The sequence below is a fragment of the Cervus elaphus genome, chromosome 31 (assembly GCF_910594005.1).
Source record: "Cervus elaphus chromosome 31, mCerEla1.1, whole genome shotgun sequence".
Taxonomy (NCBI): Eukaryota; Metazoa; Chordata; class Mammalia; order Artiodactyla; family Cervidae; genus Cervus; species Cervus elaphus.
The window spans coordinates 51,885,835-51,913,023 of record NC_057845.1 but is presented as its reverse complement, the minus strand read 5'-3'; the positions used below and the strand labels follow the sequence as shown (position 1 = coordinate 51,913,023).

The 27,189-nt window shown below is 39.3% G+C and overlaps 1 protein-coding gene across 3 annotated transcripts in view; it reads left to right on the top strand.

Moving 5' to 3' along the window:
- Positions 1 to 27,189, top strand: part of MORC1 (MORC family CW-type zinc finger 1) — a 151,058-nt gene that overhangs the window by 83,368 nt on the left and 40,501 nt on the right. For all 3 annotated transcript variants that reach the window (XM_043892900.1, XM_043892899.1, XM_043892898.1), the window contains exons 15-20: positions 36 to 164; positions 2,849 to 2,954; positions 8,008 to 8,146; positions 18,367 to 18,432; positions 19,357 to 19,602; positions 24,728 to 24,829. In XM_043892900.1, the coding sequence (XP_043748835.1) occupies positions 36 to 164; positions 2,849 to 2,954; positions 8,008 to 8,146; positions 18,367 to 18,432; positions 19,357 to 19,602; positions 24,728 to 24,829 (788 nt within the window). The remainder of the gene's footprint in view (positions 1 to 35; positions 165 to 2,848; positions 2,955 to 8,007; positions 8,147 to 18,366; positions 18,433 to 19,356; positions 19,603 to 24,727; positions 24,830 to 27,189) is intronic.

The following is a 27,189-nucleotide window of genomic DNA, read 5'->3' as shown; positions in this document are numbered from 1 at the left end:
CCTTCCTGCTTTTTTTTTTCATTCTTTTTTTCTAGGTAACAGAAATCTAACATTATTTTGGAATGAATTTGGATACCAAGGTAATAAGGACATGGAAAAATCTTCAGATTCTATTCAGTATCAAAGAAGACAAGCCATGGCCATCCCATGCATGATTCAGTGTGGTGAGTGTTAAATTCCACTCAAGTTAGCAAACTTTTAGTAAGACCCTAATATTGCAAGTCACTGTGTTAAAAAAAAAAAAATAAGAAGAAAGACAAAGATGAAATAAGACAGGGTTCTTGCTTTCCAAGAGATTAAGGTCTAGGAGAAAGGTTAAGATGAGCATGAAAATAATTGTAATAGAGGTGAAAATAATGTAAATGATGTCAAAGAGACCCACAGTTCTTTGAGGTTTCAAAGAAAGGGAAGAGAGAAAATTGAAGCAAGGCTTCATGACAAGGTAGCCTTTGCCATGGTCTTTAAAGTCAGTTTTTGAAAGCAGAGGTATAGTTGGAAATACGTGTTAATATATAGTGTGCCCGTCAACTAATATTATTGTGATGAATAATAGAAACAGTCATTTTCCTATTTTTAATACTTAACACTGTGTTAAATAATAGTAGATACTTAGCAGTTGACTACTGAGTGAATCAATAATGAGTAAATAATAAAAGATAAAATTATTAGGTTGTGTAAACATGTTCAATGGCCTTGAATGCCAGGATAAGGAGTTTTAACTTTAATAAGCAATGAAGAGGCATTGGAAGTTTTTCCAAAGTAGAGAAATATCACTGAAGCATTGAGCATTTATTATGGGTCTCTGCTGTCTGCAGGGAATCTGTCATCCAGTGGGGGAAGTAGTCAAGCAAACAAACAAAAAAAAATCACACTGTAGCTCCTTACACAGGGCCAAGGGAACCCCTTGGACATGAATTTGAGCAAGCTTTGGGAAATAGTGAAGGACAAGGGAGCCTGGCAAGCTGCTATTCATGGGGTCTCAAAGAGTCGGACATGAGTTAGCAGCCGAACAACAAGGGAGCACCTCCCCAACCTTGAGCCTGGGTGGTCCAAAGGGGACCTGACTGATTAGATGTCACTTGTAGAAAGGTTGCTCTGGCAGCTCAGTGCAAGGTGATTTGGAGAAGGCCTAAAGCAAAGGTTAGGGTCATACCTCTGCGGACAAGACTTCTGGCACAATCCAGGATCCAGGTGAGGAATTACACAGGTCTGAATAAAGGTATGGCAGTGAGATTTAAGAGGAACACATACGACAGGCACTTAGAAGGTATAATTGAGAAAATTGATGACTATATGCAGCAACCTATCGGATGATAATATTACTGGTTAAAAATGACTGTGTGTATTTGATATGTGCAACTTATTGCCAGAATCCAATCTCTAGTACCTGAAAGCTATGTGAAATTGGGCAAATTTCTTAACTTCTCTGAGCTTCGATTTTCTTTTTTATAAAATGAAGTTTGTATTTGTAGTTACATTATGAAGTTTTGTGAAAATACAATTAATTAACACATGTAGATTTTATTCAGTGCTTAGGATAGTGTATTATGGTTCTCCAGAGAAAGAGAACCAAGAGGATAGATAGATTTATGGATGGATGGATGGATAGATAGATATTAATCATAGGGAATTGGCTCAGATGATTGAGGAGGCTGACAAGTCCCAAGATCTTAGTCAGCAAGCTAAAGACCTGGGAGAGCCATTGGTTTAATTCCAGAGCTTTAAGGCCTGAGAACCAGGAGGCCTGATAATATAGTTCCAATCTAAATATTGACAGATTTGATACCCAAGAAGAACTGATGTTTAGTTCTAGTTTGGAGATAGGAAAAACTGATGTCTCGGTTCAAGACAGAAAGAACTGTCTCTTATTTGCAAGAGGATCAACTTTTTTCCCCTATTCAAGCCTTTAACTGATTTGTTGAGACCCACCATATTAGGAAAGATAATCTGCTGTATTCATTCTACCAACTCAAATATTAATCTAATCCAAAGCACAGACAGTCAGAATAATGTTTGACCAAATATCCAGGTACCCAATGGCCCTGACAAATTGACACGTAAAATTAACCATTACAAATGGCCACTAATGTTGTCTTTTTAATTGTTATGATTATATCTTATAAGCCTCAGGAACCGCTTTTGGTAGGTAGTGAAACTATTTGTATTCTTAACCACTGTGCAGACTGCCTCCATTTTAGATGAACAGAGAGAAAGAAGTCTTTACCCAAGAGCCGCTAGCAAAGGGTGTGCAGGGGATTCAGGATTCGAGGGCGGAGGAGCTGGAAGAGCGTGGAGTGCGTGAAAACGGGGAGGGGCTGAAAGAGGGAAAGAGACAGAGAAGCACGAACTGTAGGCTGGAGAGCAGGGTAGGAGCTATACGAAATCAGAACAAGGAACCGTGTAAATGGTAGGGTTTGATTTTCCTTCTTACCTTAGTCATGTGGGTGGAGATGGACGGTAGTCTTGGCAGATAAATGGTGGGTCAGAAAAAAGGGAAGTGTCAGTCTGGATGCCTTCTTGTAGTTTAAGAAAAGGTGAAGAGGGACCTATTACTTCATATTCTTTTGGCTGGAATCAGTAGAAACCAACTGGAAAGAACTTAAGCAATGATGGCAGTAATAATAATAACCGCAGCAACAATAATAATTTATCGACGATGTCCTAGGTAGCTCAGAATCCTGGACTATTTGTGCCATCAAATATAATGGTATATGGTCAAGAATTCAATTGTTTTTGGACTGAAAGATAGCTTCATACTTTTGGTATATACAGCCTGACATCTTACTATGGTAGATTCACTTTTGATTGTGGTCTTTCTTGTATGTGGCTTTTGTTTTGATGATTTTAGATCTTTGCCTTAAATGGAGAGTCTTGCCTCCTTCTACTGATTATCAGGAAAAAGAATTCTTTGACATCTGGATTTGTGCTAATAACCCTAACCGCTCGGAAAACAGGTAGTTTTTGATAGTTTTCTAAAATTCTTTTTCCATTTTTAATTCCTATAATTTATGTGTATGAAGCTGAAAAATGTCAGCCATAGATAAACTTTAGCTTAGTAGCTGTCATCCGTTCTAACTCTTTCTAGCCTATTGCCACCTCCAGAACGATATTCCATTAGTGCTCTTTTCCATCAAGTTAAAAGACACATGGGTATAAGTTTTTGTTAATGTTGGGTGTTCAGCCCTGCACTCCCACTGGCGGAAGACCTTACCTCGGTGTTCAAGTTCTGCCTTCCCGTTCATTTCCACGCGATGCACAGTCTTATAGTGCAGGAGTCTTATCTGGATGCTTAAGTGTTAGACCATGTGCTTTTTCTGTTAAAGTCATATATTGATTTCATTGCTTTGTGCTTTTGGAGGAAGAACTTCAGACTAAAACAGGAAAAAGGTCAATTAAATATTGATGGATGTCAACGTTATTGCAAACCCTTTTTGACTGACTTCTTTTCCTTGTGGGCTAAAGAGTTAATGCGCCCCTTTAACAGAGACACCCTTAAGTGAAGCATCACTTTTCCATAGAGTTTATTCTAAGTTCTTTGACCTGGATGAGTGGATCAATATTGCTAATACAGACATTAGGGTAATAATTCTTGTTTATTTTTATCCAGCCCTGAAAAAAAGAGCAATTGGAAAAAAAAAATAAGAAGGAAGAAAACATTTAGAAACTGCTTCTAAAACCTCTTCAACCTGGAGTCTTCAAGTTAATCATATTTAGAGATTAATGAAAAATGTCATAGGTGATAGGGCTCTTAGATTTCACATGGCCCAAGGGGTTTTTCAGTCTCCCTTTCTTGGTTTGCAGCAGAACATTTTTTTTCTTTAATCCCCAAATAAAATTTGTCTCTGACCTCAGGTATATAAAACAGATAAAAACAGAACTGTCCTGATTGAATTGGAGGCTGAGAATCTTGGGGCCAGAGGTATCTACTTCTCAATTCTGTCTCCTGCTCTCTGTAAAAAGCCTAGAGCTCCAGGGAGCACGATTATAAAACACCGATCTAGACTCACTTCTTCATTTAAGAGAAGTGGAAATTGAAGCCCAAACAGGAGCTGAGAAGACTGTTTATGAAGCTGCTGGCCTTGATCTTCTGACTGCCAACCTGATTCTAGTCCTAACCTGTAACTTGACTGTCTCCCAAATAGGAACACAGTAGTGGTTCAGTTTCAGTATTAAGAATAGTCTGATGGATATAGTGTTGTCATTGTTACTGTCATTATTTTCACCCATGTGTTGTTTAAAACAAGTTTTTTTGTTGTTTTCATCTTGTTTTTTAAATTTCTCTGTGGAAAGACTTGTGCTTGGAAATGTAAATAAAATTGGTCCCACCCCCCAACTGTCCAAAAAAAAAAAGGTGATAATATCGATCACTTTCTGTGAGCTCAAAACTTTCATGCAGTGTAGGATAGTGTTTAAAGTTCAGACTCTGGGGCCAGACTGCCTAGGTTTGACTCCTGGCTCCTTTAGCCTGTGAAGCCTTGGACAAATGACAAAGCCTCTCTTAAACTCATCTTCCCATCACTTAAAATAGCGTGCAGTAATAGTACCCTCTGCATCTTTTCTAGGTCCAGCTGAACCCCCTGTTAAGGACAGTCTTAAGTCCCTGGTCACTGGGAGCCCCTTAGTAATAAGTCATGAGAACTTAGATTCCTCTGGTGCCTCAGATGGCAGAGAATCTGCTTGCAATGCAAGAGACCTGGGTCGGGAAGATCCCCTGGAGAAGGGAATGGCAGCCCACTCCAGTATTCTTGCCTGGAGAATTCCACGGAAAGAGGAGCCTGGCGGGCTACAGTCCACGGGATTGCAAAGAGTAGGACACGACTGAGCAACTACCACTTTCACTTTTTTTTCATTATATTTTAGCCATATGTCTATGTCTCACTCCAGCCTTAGGCCATCTCAGATCCACAGAACTGGGATCTGGCCTCTTATAGATTCCCTTTTCTCCAGCTAACCATTATCCTTGAATTGACATGCTTGTCCCTTCTCCTTGAAAAGTGGTGATGCCATCACTGAGTGTTATAAAATTAGTTTCAAAGCCATACTAATTCTGTCTCTTCTATATGTCAAAACACTGCCATTTCTGATGACAGGCAAGATAAATTTGCCATGTTCACAGAAAACGGATGGCCCTTAAAAGCCTGAAATGCAAAAAGTCTTATATTTATAATTTCTTAAGTCCTTGATTCTTTAAATATGCTGACATAATTTTGACCATCTGCATTTCATTTCCACTGAAAAGATGAGGAAAAAAACAATGCTTAAAGTGATAGCAAGAGATTCAGAAATGGGAGCTATGGAGAAAAACTCTTGATTGTAAGGGCAGTTACTTGAAAGTTGATACTTCCGTTAAGGGAGATTATCAACAGCAATGCAGATGAAGATTCCCATGGGAAGAGAAGTTGATCTGATGACCTCATTCAGTCGTCTGATTCAGTGTATTTAAATGGACCATGCATACTTTGAGACTCTGCCATGAAATAGCAAAACTCTGATATATATATGCACTGTTGGACTTGGATAAAATGTGTGTTAAAGTGACGAGAAGGGAAGTATAGTTATTTTTTAGGCAATACTGGATGAGTGAAAGGACAGCAATACGGGATGAAAAGTGGCATCATTTGTATTTACGGAAAATGCAGTTTATTGTCAGCAGTTAATTGCCAGTTGTCAGCAGGGTTAAAGCCAATGAACAGCGTTTGAATGAACAATGTCTGTGTAACCAGAACTGGGACAGGAAACCTCATAATGGCTCCCTCTTACATTGCAGTTACATGTTATGTCTTTTCAGTACAATAAGCTTGTGAGCTTTCTCCATTTCTCAGAGGAGAAAGCGGTGAAGCTAAGGGAGGCTCAGTGACCTGTCCACGATTCCTCCCTAAGCCTGAAACTGGACTCCAAGCACTATGATTCAAAACGTGCGCTCTTCCTGCCTTACTACCCCCCACACTCTGTAGGGATCTTTAGCTCAGGAAGCCTCATTCCAGGCAAATATGTTACGGTGGTAAAACATACCATTTTACAAATGATAGTGTTCTGTGTTGGTGACTCAGGCAGCTTAAAAGGGAGTCATTCTTTCCCAAGTCACCTTTTTTTTTGTTTGTTTTCCACCTTAAGCACAGAGGGAAGCTATTCATTTTGATCACAGTACCCAAGAAATAAATATCAGTGTGCTTCCATTACATTCATTCTGTGTATTTGTGTATATTAGAACAGGGATCACCAGCAGGGTAAAAATGATACCTATCATTTGACTAGACCCAAAAGTCTTAAGTTTTGGAAAGGATATTTAAAAATATTTAAAATATGGGTTATATTGCATATTAAGATTTAATTTGTTTATAAAAATCTTAGAGGACAATCAAACAGATTGCATTTTAATTAATTGAGGTTTTTCTTCTCTAAATAAAAGCTTAATGTTACCACAAGGTTCTTTTCTCAAATGAAATAGAAACCTGTGTGGGTACTATCCCACAGATGTCTTCAGATGAACACTGCATGTGGTTATATATATATATGTGTGTGTAGGTAGGTGTCCCCCTGATTTATCTACCACCTTTCTTTGAAAATAACAGTAAAAACAAATACCATATGTGGGTGGAATTAAGTGTTGTTTCACAGCAGTACTTGAATTTGATTGTAGTCCTCACTCTTCTCTGTTGGTGGGGGCAAGAGAAATATGTGCTGAACCCTGGGAAGTAGAGAAGTGTAATGGGAGTGAGATGCTTAGCTTTCCCTGCACTGTTTCAGGTTGAAGAAGCCCTTCTCTCTATTCTCAACCTCCTCCTGCCTTTCCTAGCTTAGCACCCGTGTATTCTATGAGACGCACTTCCCCCTCTTTTTGGTACCTACCAGTGGTAGAAAAACTCTTGTGTAAGGCTTTAAGAGTCAACTTCAGCATTTTGTACCCCTTCCCACATTGCATGTCCTCAGCCATGCCCTGGATTGAGGCCATGTCCAATGGGAATGGAACTTCTTGTCCCCGCCAGGCCTCCGTACCAAAGTGAAATAAGATGGTATCTCAGTTTTTCAGCAGTTTGGCTAGCCTCAGCTCCCCAGAACATAGCCATGAAACCAGAAGTAGGGTGGAAAAAAGGCCTCAAACCTTCCCAAGCATATGTCTCAAAAATCATTAGTATTCTTTGTAACCATAAAGACAGAAGCCCTCAGGCACAGCCTGTTTATTGCAAGTTATGGACAATTCAGCTTGATTATGTAATACATGTATTAGCCCACTGGTGACTGGAGACAGCCCATCAGTACGGCCAGGAAGCTGAGAGTCCCCAAGCAGCTGGTGCGCCTCCAGTAGCAGGGAGAGGAAGATGGGGTGCGGGGCTGCTCGACGGGGCCCCGCCCTGTGGCCCCGAAGCCCCTGAGGTGATCTCGGGTGCCGCCTCCCATCACAGTAGTCACTGGTCTTCACGGCGAGTCTCAGTCCTCAACGAGGGATCTGTGTGCTTCCGAAGCAGAATTACTTGGTATATTTTACAGAGACACATTGGAGAAGGAAATGGCAACCCACTCCACTACTCTTGACTGGAGAATTCCATGGACAGAGGAGCCTGGAGGGCTACAATCCATGGGGGTTGCAAAGAGTTGGACACGACTCAGGACTAAACCACCACCACAGATTTCTATCCCAGATTTTTTTTGGAAAAGAATAATGCATGGTAGTAATGAATTAAGCTTCAGTTATCTAAAAAACATTTTTGCAAAAGTTCTCATTTGGTGATAACTCAGGATAAATGAAACGTTAGTAAATAATGAATAGTCTCCCTTTCTCATAAATCTATATACCCTCCACATCTTCCATTAAGTTCTTTTCCAAGAAAAGTGAAGATTTAATGTATTACCTAAATTCTCAATATAATGCTGTATGTGAGCAATGCTGTATTTGAGTTTTGGGTGTAAGCCAGAGACAATTCCTTGTCGAAGTAAATAGCCTTTTGCAGTTAGTAAATAGTTTTATATTTCTTCCTGATGTTCTCCCTTGTACTTGATTGTGAAAAGTTGTCATCGGACAGAGCATCTACCTTCCATACCCCTGGGCACTACGAGCACAAAATCACAATCCAAAAATGAGAGAGACAAGCGGCTTCAGGAGTCAGTCCAGAGGTGTCAGAATCGACTGGCGGAACCGCGTCAACAGGTGAGCTGTCAGTAATCCTTTCCAAAAGCTACCCAGACTCTTGAGCTGGTGATTTCGTGAGTACGGATTGACTAAAGTGGTTTACCCAAGTAAATGTGTGGCCTCTTTTTTCTTCTTTCTTTGTCACCTCATTCTCATTTTGGATCTAAGGACTGTTTAGAGGTGATCACAGGTACTCCAGGGACCCAGAAAGGGAAAGGACTTCTTCAAATAATACTGTATTTTTTTTTTTTTTTTTTTTTTTTGCCCGCTGCCGCCGGTGGGCGACGGCGTGGCGGGGCCGCCGGGCCCGCCGGAGCCCAATACTGTATTTTTATATGTGATAATCTAAGTCCATCTCCACAACAGTCTGTGAGAAATAGGGGAATATATTTCCATTCTAGGGTGTGTGTCCAGCCTTGTAGACGTCAGCCAGTATGTCAAAGGTCACAGAGTCAGGTTTGCAACCCAGATGTATACGACTACAAAGATTATGCTCTTTTTATCTCACTAGGCTTCTTCCCTGAGGGTAGATGTTTTGAGGTAAAAAGTTATTCTTTTAAAAAATATTAGCCTGTTAATACAGAAACGTAAAGTCTTATTTAATTGTTAAGAAAATTCAATAAATAAAACAGTATCCATAAATGTAGATAACCATGACAATTGCAAATGAAAGAAAAAGTGACATGCAGAATTACAGTTTTAATCTCTTAACTAATAACGTAATTGCATCCCTTTGTATAGATTTAGCACCCAAGTTCAGCTTTTTTTAACTGTGTTGCCTATCAAGCTCCTCAAATAGAAATTGAGGAGATCAGCAGCATATGTCCAAATGTGTTGACTCCTGTGTGGATGTCAGGAAATAAAATGCTCATTTGAGTAGAAAATTCCCTTCCTGAATTGGGAGTTAAGACACTCAGTATTACTACCTGTATTCCTGGGTTCATGGAAAATAAACTTTCTTTTCTACCCCAGCTTCATCTTCTTACCTCTCTCGTTTTGCTGGGGATCTGACATGCAGGTCAGCCTCCACCTGGGGTCACAGACAACAAACACTGACTGTCCCCTTTTAGCCTGAAGTCTCAGAGTTTCTTTAGGGAGGAGAGTGAAAGTCATTTGGAAACATATTCAGTCTTCAGTCCTCAAGTTGCTCAACTTTTTACATATCTTAAGAGTGTCTGCTTTTGGGTTTTATAACAGGTCAGACATAAAGATATCATCACCAGTTGTTACTTTAATAAGCAATTATGTGAAAAATCTTTTCAATGTTAAATATCTTTATTCATTTTACTTCTTATTTTGCTTACCACCCCTTGTATTTTTGTGAGGGCATTCAGCACATCTTGAACTGGTTTTATCTTTATTGCAGTCTCTGGATATTTTTTCCTATAGAGGTCAGCACTGACCCTTGGATAGTGAGTGTCAGTCATGAAGTCTTAATTACCTTTTTCTTTTTAGGATTGGATGTTTTATTCATCATCAAGGTAGAGATTTTGATGGAGGCTGATGGAATAACAGACTTGAGCCATCCATTCTACTTATTCCTCTTGGTAGTTGGTGTTTTTCATAAAAAATTTAGCCAGGTTTATAGATTCAGTCTGTTTCAGATATAAACAAAAAAGTTTATCAGTACCTAAATAGAAGCCTACTCCAAACATTTCAAAGGATGTGAAGACTCCTCACCATCTTCCCCTCGCCTGCTTTTGTGAAAACAGTCCTCACGTCTTTAACACGCTTCCAGGGTTCGGGGTCCTTAACTGACCCGGTTTTTGTGGTAATCAAGGAGAAGCTTGGTTAGGGTCCACCTAACCATGAGCAGCAGTTAATTTTTTTTCATCGGAGTCTAGTTGAACTGGAATATTGTGTTAGTTTCTACTGCACAGCAAAGTGAATCGATCGAGTGTACCCACGTGTCCGCTCTCTGTGAGATCTGTTTCCACATAGGACGTCACAGAGTGGTGAGCAGAGGTTCCTGGGCTATTCCGTAGATTCTCGTTGGTTGTCTCTTTTATGTGTAGTAGTGTGTATGCGTCAGTCCCAGTCGTCCAGTTTATCCTCCCTGCCCCGTATCCTCTAGTAACCGTAAGTTTATTTGCTATATCCATGGCTCTCCTTCTGGTTTGTCAATAACATTTACACCTTTTTTTTTTAGATTCCACGCATAAGCAAAATCATATATATTTGCCCTTTTCTGTCTGGCTTACTTCAGTCAGTATGACAATCTCTAGGCCCATCCATGTTGCTGGCAATGGCATTATTTCTTTATTTTTTATGGCTGAGTAATATTCCATTGTATGCATGTACCACACCTTCTTTTCCATCCCTCTGTTGCTGGCATAATTTTGAGGTGGTCATTAAACACCTCCTTGCCCTTGGATCTGCCCTGTGCTTGGCATGCGGGACTAGAGTAACTCTAATACCAGAGTGTAAGCCCCATGATTGCAAGGATAGTTTTGGTTTTGTTCACTGTCTCTGTTACCAGAAACACTGCCTGGCATGTAGTGGTTTTCAGCAGATAGTTGTTGAATCATGAAGTAAAACATGACCTTGGATAAATTCAGTCCCTTCGAGGACCAAGTCTGACAGCTACTTAAAGATTAACAACCTCTGTAAAACAATAGCTTGTATCTTAAAGTCTATTTAGGGTAAATGAAGGGAAAGAACAGGGCATTCTAGGTGAGAAGAACATTATGAACATAGACTTGGAGATGAGCACGGGCTTTTTCCTTCATGGAACCCGTCTTTTAAGTTACGTGCTAAGCTTACGTATTTTTAAAAATAAACTCAGCATTTCTGTGACATACTTGTCTTTTAAAAACTGTGTAAGTCATTATAAGATACGGTAATTACTGAATAGAGGACCTCTGAAAGGTGAGCTCAGTTCCCCTTTCACAAAAATTAGTTATGAAAGTATTCAAAGGCTAATTTGGTGATAGCTGCCTGATGCCAGAAAAAAAGACTCAAAACCATCCGATATTCAGTGAGAATTTACTGTGTTCCTGACTGCTTTTTAGAAGAAGTGCTGTTAGACCATGACATAGGAAGGGTGGAAAAATCAGAAAAACAGGGCCTTGGTGCCATTCAGGTTCCGCACACACGATTCAGGTGTGGGATAGACTCCACTGGAAGATCAACTAATGGCTAGTGTATTACCATCATTCCACCGTATCTGTCAGCAGTGCCCATTCTCTCAATATCAGGAAATAATGAGTTACATGCCATGAAATTATGGCTTGCCCGCCTCCTGTTCGCTCTTCCGCTTCTGAACACCAAGGTTCATGTACTCATTGATTAAATCTGGGGAGCAGACATAAAAGTGGCCCAAATCTGCATGCCTCATCTCTTACTCTCTTGCCTTTCCATTTTAATGGCAGAAGGCCTCCTGATCTGGAAAACTAGGAGTTGACTTGGTAAATCAGAAGCCTTTCAGGATCTTAGATTCTGTGGTTCTTGGTTTTGTGTCACTGACAGCCAGGGAGGATGGAACAACGGTAGGAAGGGTGGTATGATGGTCCTAGTATCAGAAATCAGCAGCCGCGGTGTCTTCTCCACCCGTTATACATACTGCTGGTATGCAGAGCGACAAAGTCCAGATTCTAGGTGCCCCACTGCAGGATGCCCTAGTGAGAGAGAATTCACAGTGGGTCAGAAAACTGCTGGTAGAAGAGGTACCTCAGTGGTTAGATCTTGTCCTCTAGGAGAAAATTAAACACGTTGGTTCAAAGCTACTATCATTTCACAGGTGGTATCGTATTTAATCCTCACATTACAGGTATAACAATTACAACATCAGAAGGAGAGTGCATTTCAGAGCAGTTCAGTAAGTTGAATCACTCATACATCTTTAAATGGTGAAGTTAACTTTGGTTTCCTTTTTGCCTAGATCCAACACAGTCTGCTCACAATCTCATACGATAAATACAGTCAAAAAGGATATGAAAACATTTACACAGGCAACAAGCTGATGTAATGCAAATCATATTTGTTAAGAGAAATGTATAAGTTCATAAACCTAGTAGGAGGGCTCAAATCCAAGATGTAATTGATGTGTTGTGTCAGCAAGCCAAGAGCCACTTTATAAATTGTGCTTCCGAAGCAGCCCATTCTGCTCCTTCTCCTCTCTGAATAGATGAATGAGTGTTCCTCACTGTGCATTTCCCCTCATTCCTCATCACCTGCTGTTTCCTATACCGAGTGACAAGTGACACCTGCTGGCCAAGTAATGAAGCATTTTCATTTTCATCGTCACTCTTGATTGTTCAGCTACTAACTGTCCCATCAGCTGGATAATTGTCGTTCTGTTTTTCAGTAAACCTAGACAAGAATTTTAAAACCATAAGACAGAGTTACAGAATCAAGTCCTCTGCATTTGAGGACTTGGCAGTACTCAATTTTGCCCTTTTCGTCACAATTTACAGTCTTTTCTGCTTTCTGTTGTTCAGCAGGACACCTGTGTCGTAATCACACACAGGGAGGATTGTTTTAGGTCCATTTCATTCAGGGATTTTTGGTACCACTTTAAATCCACTTAATGCCTTCAAATCATTATAAGGCAAATGATAACTTGCTTCCTTGAATGAAGCCTACTCTGTGTTTACGCATTTGTACCATTGGGATGATTCCCTGGAGAAGGGAGTGGCAACCCACGCCACTGGAGGATCCGTTAACGATCCACTGCCTGGAGAATTCCGTGGCCAGAGGAGCCTGTGAGTACAGTCCCTAGGGTCGCACATAGGCGGGCGTGACTGGCTGACCCATACTTCCACTTTTTTCAAAGTCAGTGGGTAGTATAGTGTATTTATGTAATCAGTTCATTTGTGCAGACGTGCTGTGTTGCTTTATCCTCTGGGTCCTTCTGGGTTAACCTCCGATTAATGTTAATTTCCCATCTGGAGTCGCAGTCCAGGCTGTCTCTGATCTGACACTAGTCCTTTGGCGTAAGTTTCTTCTCTTCTGCGGGAAGAGCACCCGAGCTCCCCCAGGTTCCTCTGAGCTCCCCCAGGCTCCCCAGGTTCCTCTGTGTTCTCTGCTTCCATGATGCTGAGTGCGTTGTCTGCGTGCCTTTTGTTCCTGCCCTTCCCTAGTCCTTCAAGGTCCAAAACTCACGGCACTGCTGTCTGAGGTCCTCTCATTTCCCTGCTTGTAAAAATATCTCCTCCTTCCACTCCTCTTACCCTTCATGTGTGTCTTTCTTCAGGGCATATTTCACTTTTTAAGACTCTGTTTATCTATTTGAGTAGGCCGTGTCTTATTTGTGGCATGTGGATTTCTCTCTAATTGTGGTTCTCTGGCTTAGTTGCCCCTCATCACGTGGGATCTTAGTTCCCCGACCAGGGATCACACCTGCATCCCCTTCCTTGGAGGATAGATTCTTAACCCCTGGACCACCAGGGAGGTCCCCGCATTTCACTTTCTACCTGGTGTTATAGTTAGTCATGTATCTGATCTGTCTCCTATGTTTGACTGTAAGATTTTTGGATTAAGGGAACGTTTTTATTCATCTTTGTGTTCCTAATAACACTTAGACCTGGACCTTTTACATAGTAGATGTTCACCAAATGAGTGAAGGGTTGAAGGAACAATTTGGTTTATGCAGAATTCCTCACAATTAGATACAAAGATAACTATTTTTCATTAGATTGGTTGAAGCTATGTAGGTTAGACTTAAAACTGTCTGCACCTATTCTTGGACACCATAATGTTCTCACACTTGGTCAAAATGAAGTGTTGCATTTGAGTGGGAGTATAGAGACTATATTTGGATTTCATTTGTCACATTCATAGTCTTTGCATCACAGGAAGAGCCTCTGTAAAATTCCATGCCTGTTGAGAAAACTCGGTAGCATTCTGTTCTTTTGTGGTGCTTGCATGGACACAAAAACTGAGGCCGTGTGGTCTGACAGTTCCCACAGTACGTGTACATTTTAGCAGTAAATGGAAGGCAGAGAAGGCTCGCTGAACTTCCAGCTGTGGTTTTCAAAATGAAATGGCATATCTGATCACAACTTTATAATGAAGAATGTGAACACATTTTCCCATTTAGAATGTAATCTTTTTAACGTGTCATTCTTGTGTAGGATGCTGAGATTTCTAATCTGTATCCTATAAGAGCTAGATGCCTTAGAAAATCTTTTTGTTTATCAAGCTTTTCAGTCTCCTTACATAAACTTCCATGATCTAAAATTTATGACACCTAAGCTGTTGTGACACTCTGTCTAACAAGAGGCTGACGCTGCTCACTGTAATCGAAATGTTTTACTTTATTACTCTTGTGACAAAGGCCTAATTTCTCCGTGGTGATGCCTGTCATTCCAAAAGGGATAATGCGTGGTACAGCCACATCTGTGGGCCCTGTGTTCACACTAGAGCAAGTGAGTTACTGTTGCTCATGAGGAACTGGTGTGGAAGTCCCTCGAGGGCAGGTATCCTGAGTCACTTTCTCAGGCATCCCCCATCATTGCATCTGGCTCAGTACTGGGCAAAGCAGATGTCCAACAGTAGCTGTTCAACTCCTTAGCTTGATTTGCTTGTCCACGTTCTTTTCTTTTCTCTTGAATTTTAATTGACATATAGTGTTATAGTAGTTTCAAGTGTATACCATAATAATTCAATATTTTTTTTGATTCAATATTTTTATATGTTACAAAATGATCACCACGATGTTTAGCTACTGTCTGCCACCATATAGAGTTATTAGAATATTACTGACGACATCTCTTAGGCTGTACATTGCACCTCTTGACTTATTTATTTTATAATTGGAAGTTTGTGCCTCCTAATCCCTTTCATCTATTTTGCCCATTTCCTCACCATTTTATCCTCTGACAGCCACTAACTTATATCTGTGAGTCTGTTTCTTAATTGCTTTGTTTTTTTTTTCTCTTAAATTCCACATGTAAGTGAGATCATGTGATACTTGTCTTTCTCTGTCTGACTTATTTCACTTGCTTTATACCCTGTAGGCCCATCCATGTTGTCACAGATGGCAGGAGTTGATTCTTTTTTATGGAAGAGTCGTTTATAAGCTGAGTGACCTCAGGTCTGTTTGATGTCACTGGTCCTTGATCCTAGCCCATCCCTCCCCCTTCAGCCCAGTAAAAATGGGATTAAGCTAGATATTTGTGAAGACCCATTCAATTTTAGCTGCTTGCAATGCAGGAGACCTGGGTTCGATCCCTGGGTCAGGAAGATCCTCTGGAGGAGGGCATGGCAACCCACTCCAGTATTCTTGCCTGGAGAATCCCATGGACAGAGGAGCCTGGTGGGCTACAGTCCATGGGGTCGCAAAGAGTCGGACACAACTGAGCAACTGATACTTTACTTTTTACTTTCACCTTTGTCCAATTTTAGAGCCTTTGAGTATTAGTTGCCCATCTTCATTTACAGGGTGTTAAGTTTGAAATGCCTATATATATTCGTTTTATTCTGAATACAAACATGAGCTTTCTGGAGCAGAGCAGATCTATTGTTTAATTATAGCAATAATCACTCTGATTCCTTTTTGCCCTGATTTGTGTCCCTGGGGCAGTGGATGAGATGAGGCAGATCATATGTTATCCTACATATGCTGGGGTTTGTACCTTCAGCGAGAAAGTTGAAAAAAAAAATGAATCTGGTTATTTGTATAGGAGAGGGACAGCCTCCTCCCTAACTCCACCTTATTGCCTGTCAGACACACACACACCTCTTTGCGCTTTGAGAAGGATCCTGGATTCTTACTGTTACCCTTTGGAATATAAATAAATCTCTCAGGGGAAAGATAAGATTAGCTTCTTTAGCTATGCTTCTGTATCCTCAGATCTCATTCATTCCTTAACATGTAAATACATACCTCTAGGGGGATAAATCTCTTCAGATACTCTCTCACTAATAATCAGTCATAAATTCTAAAATTTGTTCTTCTAGGCTAGGTCTCAAGTTTTGGTAAAATTTGATCAGAAAGCCTTCATGGTACAGAAACATAAAAGTATTGTCTCTACAGTCCCACTAAGCATGAATTTAAAATTAAAAGGTAGAATCCTCTGCCTTCCAGGGCCGTGAGTCTATGATGATCAAGTCATTTGTGTAAGAATTTCACATGTTTGTAAAAATTCAGATTCCTGAGATCTACAGCAGACTGACTCAACAAGAGTCTCTGGGACAGAAGCCTTGGAATCTGCTTTTCTGTCCAGCTCTCCACATGATTCTTATGCAACACAGCCTTTTTCTCCTTTATTCCTGGCTTAAGGATCCTTTGGTTTTCCTGCTGGCAGAGATACTTCATGTTCTGCAGCTTTTGCTATTGAATCTGTGGTTTTCAGGACTTTCCAAACATGGAAAGAAATATAACAGTCTTGCTGGGAGAGTTTATGACTATCATGTAAAAATAAATACCAATATTAGCAAGCTTTCTAAGGTGATGATGAGTCTCTGAAATCTGAAGAGCTGATGATAGTGATAAAGACATTACCACTAGTAAACAACTGTTCATTAAGTAACTGAGACAGAATTTGAAATGGATTAGCTATGTTACCTAGATTTCTGTTTTACAAAAAATGCAAAGATGTGCCACCACTAGTGGTATTTTTCTATTCAAAATGTAGTTGAGACATTTTTGCTGTGTTTCTCTGTGATGTCTGAAGTTCTTTTGTTGAAACACAAGTCTGAAATGAATATAAAAAGAGGAAAATGAATGGAATTAAAAAATTTTATTACAACTTCAGTGATGTGATTAGTTGTTCAGGTCAAAAACTCACTGTAATATAACTTTTTATCAAAAAGTAATTATCTTTGAGCTAGCACCAAAAATGATACAAACCCAAATGATGTAAGTGCATCATACATTGTTACTAGGCTACACTCAATCCATTTCTCTCTATCAGGAACAAGACACTGACATTTAATATAAAGCATCTCAAATATGTGATAACATCTGACAGGTAATGAAGTAGTAGTCACATTATGAGTGCAGAATAGAACTGTGGCGGTGTTTCAACAGAGAAAGAAATGAGCAATAGTCTCTGGGAACATCTGTTTATCCTGTTAATCACCAGCATTTTATTGAGCACCTATAAAGTGTTAAACACTGTGTTGGGTACGACAGATAAAAAATGACTTTCAGAGAGAGATGCGAGTGTTACCATGACGATGAGACAATGTGATAAATACCACGATTTCTGCTATAAACATGGCTATATAGATGTAGCATCTTCCTGTTCTTTTCCTGAGAGTCTTGTAAGAGCAACAGGGAAACAGAGAACAAAAATGCAAACTCCAGTTTCAGTCGAGCTAGGAAATACATACCAGCATACCCCAGGGCTGCCCAAGGCAGTCAGGATAATGCAAGAATCCCACAGGAGGAAAAGGAGAGAAATGGAAGAAAGAGCCCAGCAATAGCACTTCTAAAGAATCAACACAAATACACTTACTAAAGAAGGGTTCATCTGGAGATGGAAAATCTATAGCCTTTATCTGCAATAGCTGGGAGGTAACAGGAACCTTACTGGACCTGCTTTGGTTCACAGAAGTGGATTGCACATGAAAGTACTCAAAAAGCCATGTTTGCAGAAGATGAGGAAAGGAATTTCTTGGGGAGAGATGAGAAAAGATATTTTGCTTATGGAAAAAAAAAAGAGAAAAACTCGCATAGACTCTTATCCTCCACCTACCCTTCCTATAAAAAATTCTGGCAGATAGATAGTCCGGGAAAACCAAACTCTTATAATGATGTGTTTAAGATACTATGATAGCAGCTAACTGTCTACAAATAAGAAAAGAATATCCCGGTAAGATATGAATATAACACCGTACAAATATGGACGTCAGTTACTAGGGACACAGGTAAGGGCCGTGTACCCTCAACAGTCCCTTGAGGCTCAGACCCAGGGCTCTGACCTGTGCAGGGCTGTTGCTAAAGGTCAAGGTTTGTTCCAGATGCTGGAGAAAAATGTGGAGAAAAAGGGTCTCCAGAGAGGGGAGATGAGGGCTGTGGAGACAACCTCTGATACCACGGCACCCTTGTATTGCTCGTAAGATGTTTTGCTTGTAATTGCTTGTGATGCTTCACTGGATTATCTTGTACTGTTCAGCCACTGCCAGTCATATACCGTTACTGTATGTCTAAACCGGAAGGGACTCCTCAACCATTGGCAAGAGTGTGTGAGCTTGGCACTTCCTTTAAAAAATGAAGAACATTGAATTATTATATGCCAATTAAAAGTTGTTTTTACTTACATTTGTCTAATGATTTTTTTCCATAATAGCCTCTGTTTATACCAGTGAATAGGGTCTCTGAGTTCACTAGCCCCTGCCAAACTTCAACATCTAAGGTGAGTAATTAAAGTGGGATTGAGTCATTTGTGACAGTTCCCATATGAATGATAAGACTTACCAAGGGCCAAATGTCATCATGGTTTAATATGTTCAGAAAGTGAAGCACTCATACATATTTTTTCACCATCATCATTTTTTATTATAACAATACATGTTTATTAGGAAAAACTCAGAAAATAAAGTATAAATAAGAAAATTTAAACCACCCATTGTCTTACTGTGTGGAGATGGTGACCGTTTTAGATATCTTAATGTATTTATAGTTATATCTTTCCAATATATTATTTATAATATATATGCTATATAAAATTATGCATATAAAATCAGAGAGAGAGAGAGTGCATGTGAGTCTGTGGGCGTATATTTACCTAGAAATATGTGTAAATCCTACATTGTCTCTTATGTTTGCTAAATGTCATATTACATTTTATTCCTCAAATGTCTGTTATTATCTAAAATTAAAAATTTTTGAACCTTCAGAGTTATATCAATCACACACAAAAAAATTATGGAAAACTCTTTACAACTTGGTTATTCAGATTTCTTAACAAGCAAATGGGGAGATTGTAAACCTCAACCAAATCTTAAGTTAATAGACAGCTGACCTACATGCACCAGGGACCCAAAAGCAAGAAAATCTCTGCTCAGGAGTAAGTCAGGAAGCAGAGTGTATTACCAGCTTGGAGTCTTTTGCATCTTCAAGATTAGACTTCTTGACTCAGCCCAGCTCTGCTGAATCAAATTCTGAATCAGCCATTATAGCAGTATACCTCTGCCGAAGTTTATTTTCTAAGCTTCTGATTTTTAAAACTGTTGTTAGTCGTAAATATCACCTAGTGTCATAAGATTATAAGCGAATGGTAATTAATTATAAATAAGCCAGCTACCCAAAATTAAAAGCGTGTTCTTTGTTATTTAAGGGAAATAAGAAAATTCAGAGAACCAGACCTCCCGGCGATGGCTTGAAGCATGAGTCTCCTTCATCCTTCGAGCTTCTGGTCGACCACAGCAGCTGGAAAAGAAACACAGAAGGGTCGGACTCCGACGTAGAGTGTATTTCAGAGACTAAAATTATGAAAAAGTCCAGTCAGAAGAACGTGAAACCTCAACAGGAGAGGTATCCAGCAGTTCCACTGGAAAGTGTCAAACTAGCTAGCAGAGACCAGGTGATTTTTTTTGTTGTTGTTACTTTTTCACAAAAATGTATAGTAATTCACTTTTCCAGAAATAGCATTTTTTAAAGGTTTTGCTTCATTTCACACATTTAAAGCACTCTAATTATAGCATACACATTGTAATCTGAGTTCCCTGGACAAAGTCCCAATTTCTATTTTTTCCCTGCATTGTCTCTTTTGGAGGAAAAGTCAGATTGCTAATGTCAGCACTGAGGGGCTCCTAAAAAACACCTCTGTGGGATAAAGATTTTAATCTGTATTTAAGAGGGAAATATCCACATAGGATAAACCTGTAATCTTCAGAATTTTGCTTTCAATGCTTTATAGCAAAAATGCTTGGTCAAATTTTACATAGGTAGTTATCCCTGTAGTCCAAGTTCTGGAAAAATAACATGTGATGTTGATAACGTAACTAAGTGCTGAGCTTGATTATAATGAATGTGCGCCCTAGGATTTCCATTTATCTAAATGGGTTTATTTTTTTTTAAAAAAATTACACTTTCATTCTTACAGTGTTGATGCTTATTTAATTCCTCTTTGAGTATCTGCCCTTAGCGTCAGTGTATAATAATAACAACACTTAAAACTGAGTGGGCATTTACCCTGTGCCCGATTCAGTATTCAGTGACCACAGCGATTATCTCACTGGCTTCCCTGGCGGCTCAGATGGTAAAGAATCTGCCTGTCACATGGGGAACCCAGGTTCGATCCCTGGGTTGGGAAGATCCCCTGGAGAAGGGAAAGGCTACACACTCCAGTATTCTTGCCTGGAGAATCCCTATGGACAGAGAAGCCTAGCAGGCTCCAGTCCATGGGGTCCCAAAGGGCTACAGTCCACGGGGTTGCAAAGAGCTGGACACCACTGAGCAGTTGACACGTTCCCTTCACTTCACTTCGTTATCTTACTACCTTTAAAAAATCTTTTATAAGCCAAAATTTATGCTTAGTTTATCTGCTGTGTTGATAAAACTTGATTACTAATGTCTTTTTACTGTTTCTAAAAATTAACTTTACTCTGAAAAGGTGACTATGGGCCACATGGAAAATATTCAAATGAGTTGCCATCATCTCTGAAAGCAAGGAACTAATTCCATTGGCAAATATCCACTGAGCTTCTGCCTTGTGTAAGATATTATATTAAGCATGGTAGAAGACAAGATTTCAGGCATGGTTCTTTAAAAAAGAATTATTCTGAATAACAGTTACATTACAGAAATATCTCACACATTCCTTTGTAATATCTTTGGAAAATGGTATGTGGATTCTTGAAAATCTTTAGTGATATAGGCTCGTTACCTCCTTACGTAGCCTTTTCTTACTTCATTTTTGGGTAGCTCATTCTCTTAGATTATTTGAAATACAGTTCCCTATAATTTTGAAGTTTTGGCCCTAAGTCTCTTCTTGAGACCAAACTGAATCTTTCTACCTTCTTCAGAATTTTAGTTTGAATTATGCATCATATTTGAGTGTAAAAATTCATCTATTCAGCAGATACTCAACTTTTGCATGCTTATAATATAAAAAGCAGTTGTTATCACTTTATAATTATATCTCCTTTAACTCCTGATTTCTGTTCATTAACTGTGGAATTTCAAGATTTTGGATTTGTAGACTTATTTTATGGGTAGGTTGCATGCTCCAAAGACAACATACAAGTGATCACAAAGTTGTGTTAGAATAGCACATTTTAGAACTTAAACATGGAGATTCACATATGTATATGTGAATATATATATATATGTATATATGTGTAAAATCATCAGTTATGTGCCTTTCAGTATGTTAGCCAGCTACAGGGGATTCAGCTGTGAGCAAAACCACCTATGGTCCCAAGTCCCCACTGAACTTATAGTCTAGTGATAGAGACAGACAATCCAATGATTATACAGATAAATGTGAACTGAGGCAGTTTTTATGACATAGTAGTGTGAGTCCTTGTAATAGGAGAGTTGGCCCTGGGAGGACAGGGAAGTCTTCCTTGAAACAGTGATGACATAACTTTTAGGATTGAATTCCAATTAAGTGACTAAATGGAGAGGAAGATCATTTCCAATCAGTGCAAACATTATTTGCTAACGAGGGAACATGGAATAAAAAGTTCCTTAAGAAGACAGCTCCCTGAAGAAGGGAATGGCACCCCACTCCAGTATTCTTGCCTGGAGAATTCCATGGACAGAGGGGCCTGGCGGGCTGCAGACCATGGGGTTGCAAAGAGTGGGACGTGACTGACACGGGGGAGACAGCTGAGCTGTGGGGGCAGCGAGGGAAACGGGCTGTGGTGTGGGATGGGCAGGGAGGGATCAGACCGTGCAAGTGGATGCTTCGATAAGGGATTTTGTATTTATCCTGAAAGCAGCAGAAAAACACGGAAGGAGTTTAAGCAGGGAAGTGGTATGATCAAAATTTCCTTTAGAAAAGGTTGCTTTGGGTTAGTATGAAAAATGGATTCTCAGCAAATTCATTCTCAGAATGAATGTGGGCAGAGCCGTTAAAAGGCTATTGCAGTGGCCTTGGGGGGAAATAATGGTGGTGTGGGTGAGGTCATCATGTGGCGGGGAGAGAAGTGGATGTGTTTATTCCCATGTATTTGGCTTGAGGAGAGCACACTGACCCGTTTGCTGAGATATTGGGTGTAGACGATCAGAGAGGCTGAATTCTGTTGAGCGGTCAACTCAACCAGGCCAAAGGGCAAAAAAGTCCACTAACTTCATGACTTAGGGGTAATAGGAATGATCACAGGAAGAATTTCATTGTTATTGAATAGGAGAGAAGAGAAACCAGGTTACAATGGATTGATTAGCAAGTGGAAGGGGAAGAAATGAAGACATGTTGTATGTCAACTCTTGGGAAGAAGTTTTAGGTTATTTGAGATTTTTCTTGTTTTTGGGGTAAGCTTGTATCACTATAAACTTCCCTCCTAGAACTGCATATTCTGTTTTGGAAAAATTTGTTTTTGTTTTCATTTATTTTTAGGTATTTTTAATCTCTTCAGTGATCCACTAGTTGTTTAGTAGTGTATTGTTTAGCCTCCATGTGGGTTTTTTTTTTTTTTTGGCAGTATTTTCTTTGTAATTGATAAATTGAACTCAAAAGGGATTAAAGACCTAAATGTAAGACTGGATACTATACAACTCCTAGAGGAAAACATAGGCGGAACACTCTTTGACATAAATCGCAGCAAGATTTTTTTTTTTTTTTGATCTGTCCCCTAGAGTAATGGAAAACAAAAGCAAAAACAAACAAATGAAACCTAATTAAACTTAAAAGCTTTTGCAAAGCAAAGGGAGCCACAAACCAAATGAAAAAACAACTTACCGAATGGGATAAAATGTTTGCAAATGATGTAACCACAAGGGATTAAGCTCCAAAATATACAAACAACTTAATACAGCTATATATATATAGAACTCTGTGTGTGTGTGTGTGTGTGTGTGTGTGTATATATATAAAACTGCCTAGGCAAAAAATGGGCAGAAGATCTAAATATGCATTTCTCCAAAGAAGACATACAGAAGGCCAACAAGGCACATGAGAGGATGCTCAGCATCACTAATCATCAGGGAAATACAGATCAGAACCTTTGAGATACCACCTTACATCTGTCAGAATGGCTGTCATTAAAAAGAACACAAATAAATGTTGGGGAGAAAAGAGGATCCTCATGCACTATTGGTGGGAATGTAAATTGGTGCAGTCACTGTGGCAAACAGTATGGTTTCTCAAACAATAGTGTTTTAATAGGATAGAGATTGATATTGGTTTGCAAGGTTAGCACCACGGACTATTCTAAAAGACTTGGACTTCTAGATCAAAGTCTGCTTTAAAATTTAGATATGTCTAAGAAGTCTTAATGATTGCAGGGTAACCAGTGAAATTTTACATCTAGTACCAAACATTGACAACTTCAGGTTAACCCTGAGAACTATCAAACTGTGGACCAAAGGTCATAACATCTACTCCAGTATATTAGGTTTCCTCGGTCATGCCTCCTGGGCTATGCTCATAGCAGGAACTCGCCAGCTTTGTCCAAACGCAATAGTATCAACTTTTGTACAGAAATTTTTCTTGGTATTTTCTAAATGGTATGTGTTTAGGTTATATTAAAATGAAATTGATTGCAGACACTGAAAAAACAAAAGAAGTACCCCATGACCCAGCAGTCCCACTCCTGGGTATATATTCTAAAAAACCCAACTCTAGTTTAAAAAGATACAAGTGCCCCAGTGTTCATAGCAGTTCCTAGCAGCATTATTTATGATTGCCAAGGTGTGGAAGCAACCCTAGTGTCCGCCAGCAGATGAATGGCTAAAGAGGTGGCATGTATGTACAATGGAGTATTGCTCAGCCATAAAAAGAGTGAAAATTTGCCATCTGCAGCAAACACTATATGATATCACATATATGGAATCAAAAAATACAACAAACTAGTGACTATAAGGATAAAGAAGCAGTTACATGGATATAAAGAACAAGCTAGTCATTGTCAGTGAGGAAAGGGAAGGGGGCAATGTAAGTGTAGGGAATTAAGAGATACAAGCTATTATATATAAAATAAGCTACAAGGATATATTGTACAACATTGGGAATACAGCCAATATTTTATAAAATGTACGTTGAAACTGTCAAAAAAATTTTTAAATGACTGCAGATATCTCACATACTAGGCATATTCAATATCTACTGATTAAGGATGACATAGTAAAAGAAAGCCATCATAGATACTTTTAAATGAATATATATCTTATTCTTCCCAGCAACATCTACATAAATTCTAAGAACAATGTCTATATATATATATATATATATATATATATATATGTATATATATATATATATCTCCATACGAAACATTATATATTCAGTATATAGACAGTAATTCGTGCAGACTCTTTGCAAAATACTACAAGCCCTTTGTTTCCCTGTTGAGTGCCATAATCTGTACCACTCATTTCACACTGAACTTGCATTATGATGTTTTTTTGTTGAATTCCCTCTGTTTATCCTACAGAAGCCAGCACTTAATAGAGGCTGAAGGAAGGAAAGAGTGACAGTGGCTTAATGTGTGCCATTGATTGCTACTAATCCTTGTATATTTTTTGTTAATACCTTGCTACAGGCCTCTTGGGAAATGAAGAGAAAGAGGAGTCAAAGCCTTACGTGGGAATGTAAGACTTCAGTTGAAGTTGAAACCAGCAGCAGCAATTCGGATATAATCCAGGTGAGACAAACTTTGCTGACGAAATAATACCTTGAAATTTATTCACATTTGTAAAGATTAAAGGAACCGAAGAGGTATTTCACACTTGTGCCCAAAGTAACAGAAACCTTTAATTGAATTACCTTGCTTTTAGGTGAAGAAACAGGACTCAGAAAACTTTGTTACTTGCCCAAAGCTACATAAATTCATAAAAATACAGTTGGGACTTATGCCTCCTGACCATTAATCTGGAGTGTTTTTCATTTTAGTTGTCAGGGTGAGAAAGCTTTAATGCTGTTGTTCAGTTGCCCAATTGTGTCCAACTTGTTGTGACCCCATTCTATTGGGTTAATGCATACATATGTATAACATTATATATATGTAAACTGTATGTGTGTGTATAAACTTGAAGTTCATCTCAAAACCTACCTACACGCCCAAATCCAAAGCATATGAACCTTTCTGTAATTCATAGTGTGGATTCTTACTAGAAAGTATAATTCTAAACTGACTTAAATTAGGACACTTCCAAAAACCCTTCAGAGAGAAGTCTCTCCAAGAAATCTGGACACGCTTCCCACGTGCTTCTGTATAGATTGTGTGTCCCTGATTCTAACTTGGTAGTCAGTATCAAAGACCCGCATGTTCATACTGTTCTACCATAGACCCCAGCAGAGGTGGTTTTCCTCGCTCACCCCAGGGTAAGAGTCTTTGGTGTGTAGCCAGAGGGCTTCCCAGGTGGCTCAGTGGGAAAGAATCCGCCTGCCAGTGCAGGAAGATGCAGGTTTGGTCCCTGAGTCAGGAAGATCCTCCGGAGGAGGAAATGGCAGCCCACTCTAGTATTCTTGCTGGGATAGTCCCATGGACAGAGGAGCCTGGCAGGCTACAGTCCATGGGGTCACAGAGTCCTACATGATTGAGCAACTAATCATGCATGTGTGGGAAGAATTGACTCAAGGATTATGAGAAACACTTTATCTGTGAAGCCATGTTGAAGACTTTGTTATGTTGTAGGGCGCCCCTTGTGTTATATTAATAATAAAAAGGTTCATTTGAATATTAGAATTTAATGTCATGAAAAAAAGTCTATTTGATACTTTCTTTTATCAGAATATGAATTTTATTACTCACTATAGTTCTCTTTGTACCTTGATTTCCAAGAAGCTTATAACTAAACTTTAATCTAGATAAGAATAACTATTTTTGCCTAGATGATAATTTTTCGACATGATAATGTAAGTGAGAGTATTTAGACAAATGCCTGCCTCATTTTTCATGTCTTTAGGTTCAGTCTTTAGGTAAGTTATCTCAAAATGCAATTGAGGATTATGGATTAAGTTTCGATTACAAATGAGTCAATGAGAAGCACAATGTCTTCTGAGTTTAGCCTAATTTATGTGCCCTTCAGCAGAAAAACATTGTCACAAGGTACATGATATAACACTATGCCCATCAGCAGACGAATGGATAAGGAAGCTGTGGTACATACACCATGGAATATTACTCAGCCATTAAAAAGAATTCATTTGAATCAGTTCTAATGAGATGGATGAAACTGGAGCCCATTATACAGAGTGAAGTAAGCCAGAAAGATAAAGACCAATACAGTATACTAACGCATATATATGGAATTTAAAAAGATGGTAATGATAACCCTATATGCAAAACAGAAAAAGACACAGATGTACAGAACAGACTTTTGGACTCTGCGGGAGAAGGCGAGGGTGGGAAGTTCAGAGAGAATAGCATTGAAACATGTATACTATCAAGGGTGAAACAGATCACCAGCCCAGGTTGGATGCATGAGACAAGTGCTCAGGGCTGGTGCACTGGGAAGACCCAGAGGGATGGGATGGGGAGGGAGGCGGGAGGGGGGATCGGGATGGGGAACACATGTAAATCCATGGCTGATTCATGTCAATGTATGGCAAAAACCACTACAATATTGTAAAGTAGTTAGCCTCCAACTAATTAAAAAAAAAAAATAATGGAGGTTTATTTTAAAAATGTTCCAAGATGGAACATTTCAAACAGCACAGTCAACCCCTGTGTGCCCGTTTCCTAGTTCCATTCCAACAGTTATCAATTCGTGATTGATGTTGTTTCATCTGTATCCTCTCCCTCCCCGGCCACCCCCTTTTCTCCCAAACATCATATCATTTCCTCCATAATCAGAATTGTTTTAAGAAGGAATCTGAAAGGATGTTGAAAAGCTCTAGAAGTGATTTGTGAATGGGAAAAGAAAAAAAGACCCTTCATATTGATAGTAAGAAACAATTAAATATAGGATGTGAAGGAAGTGAGCACCAACATATTTTCAAAAGGAAAAGGGTCAACATTTAATCAGAGGCCAGAAAAGAAGAGAGGACTATATAACTAGC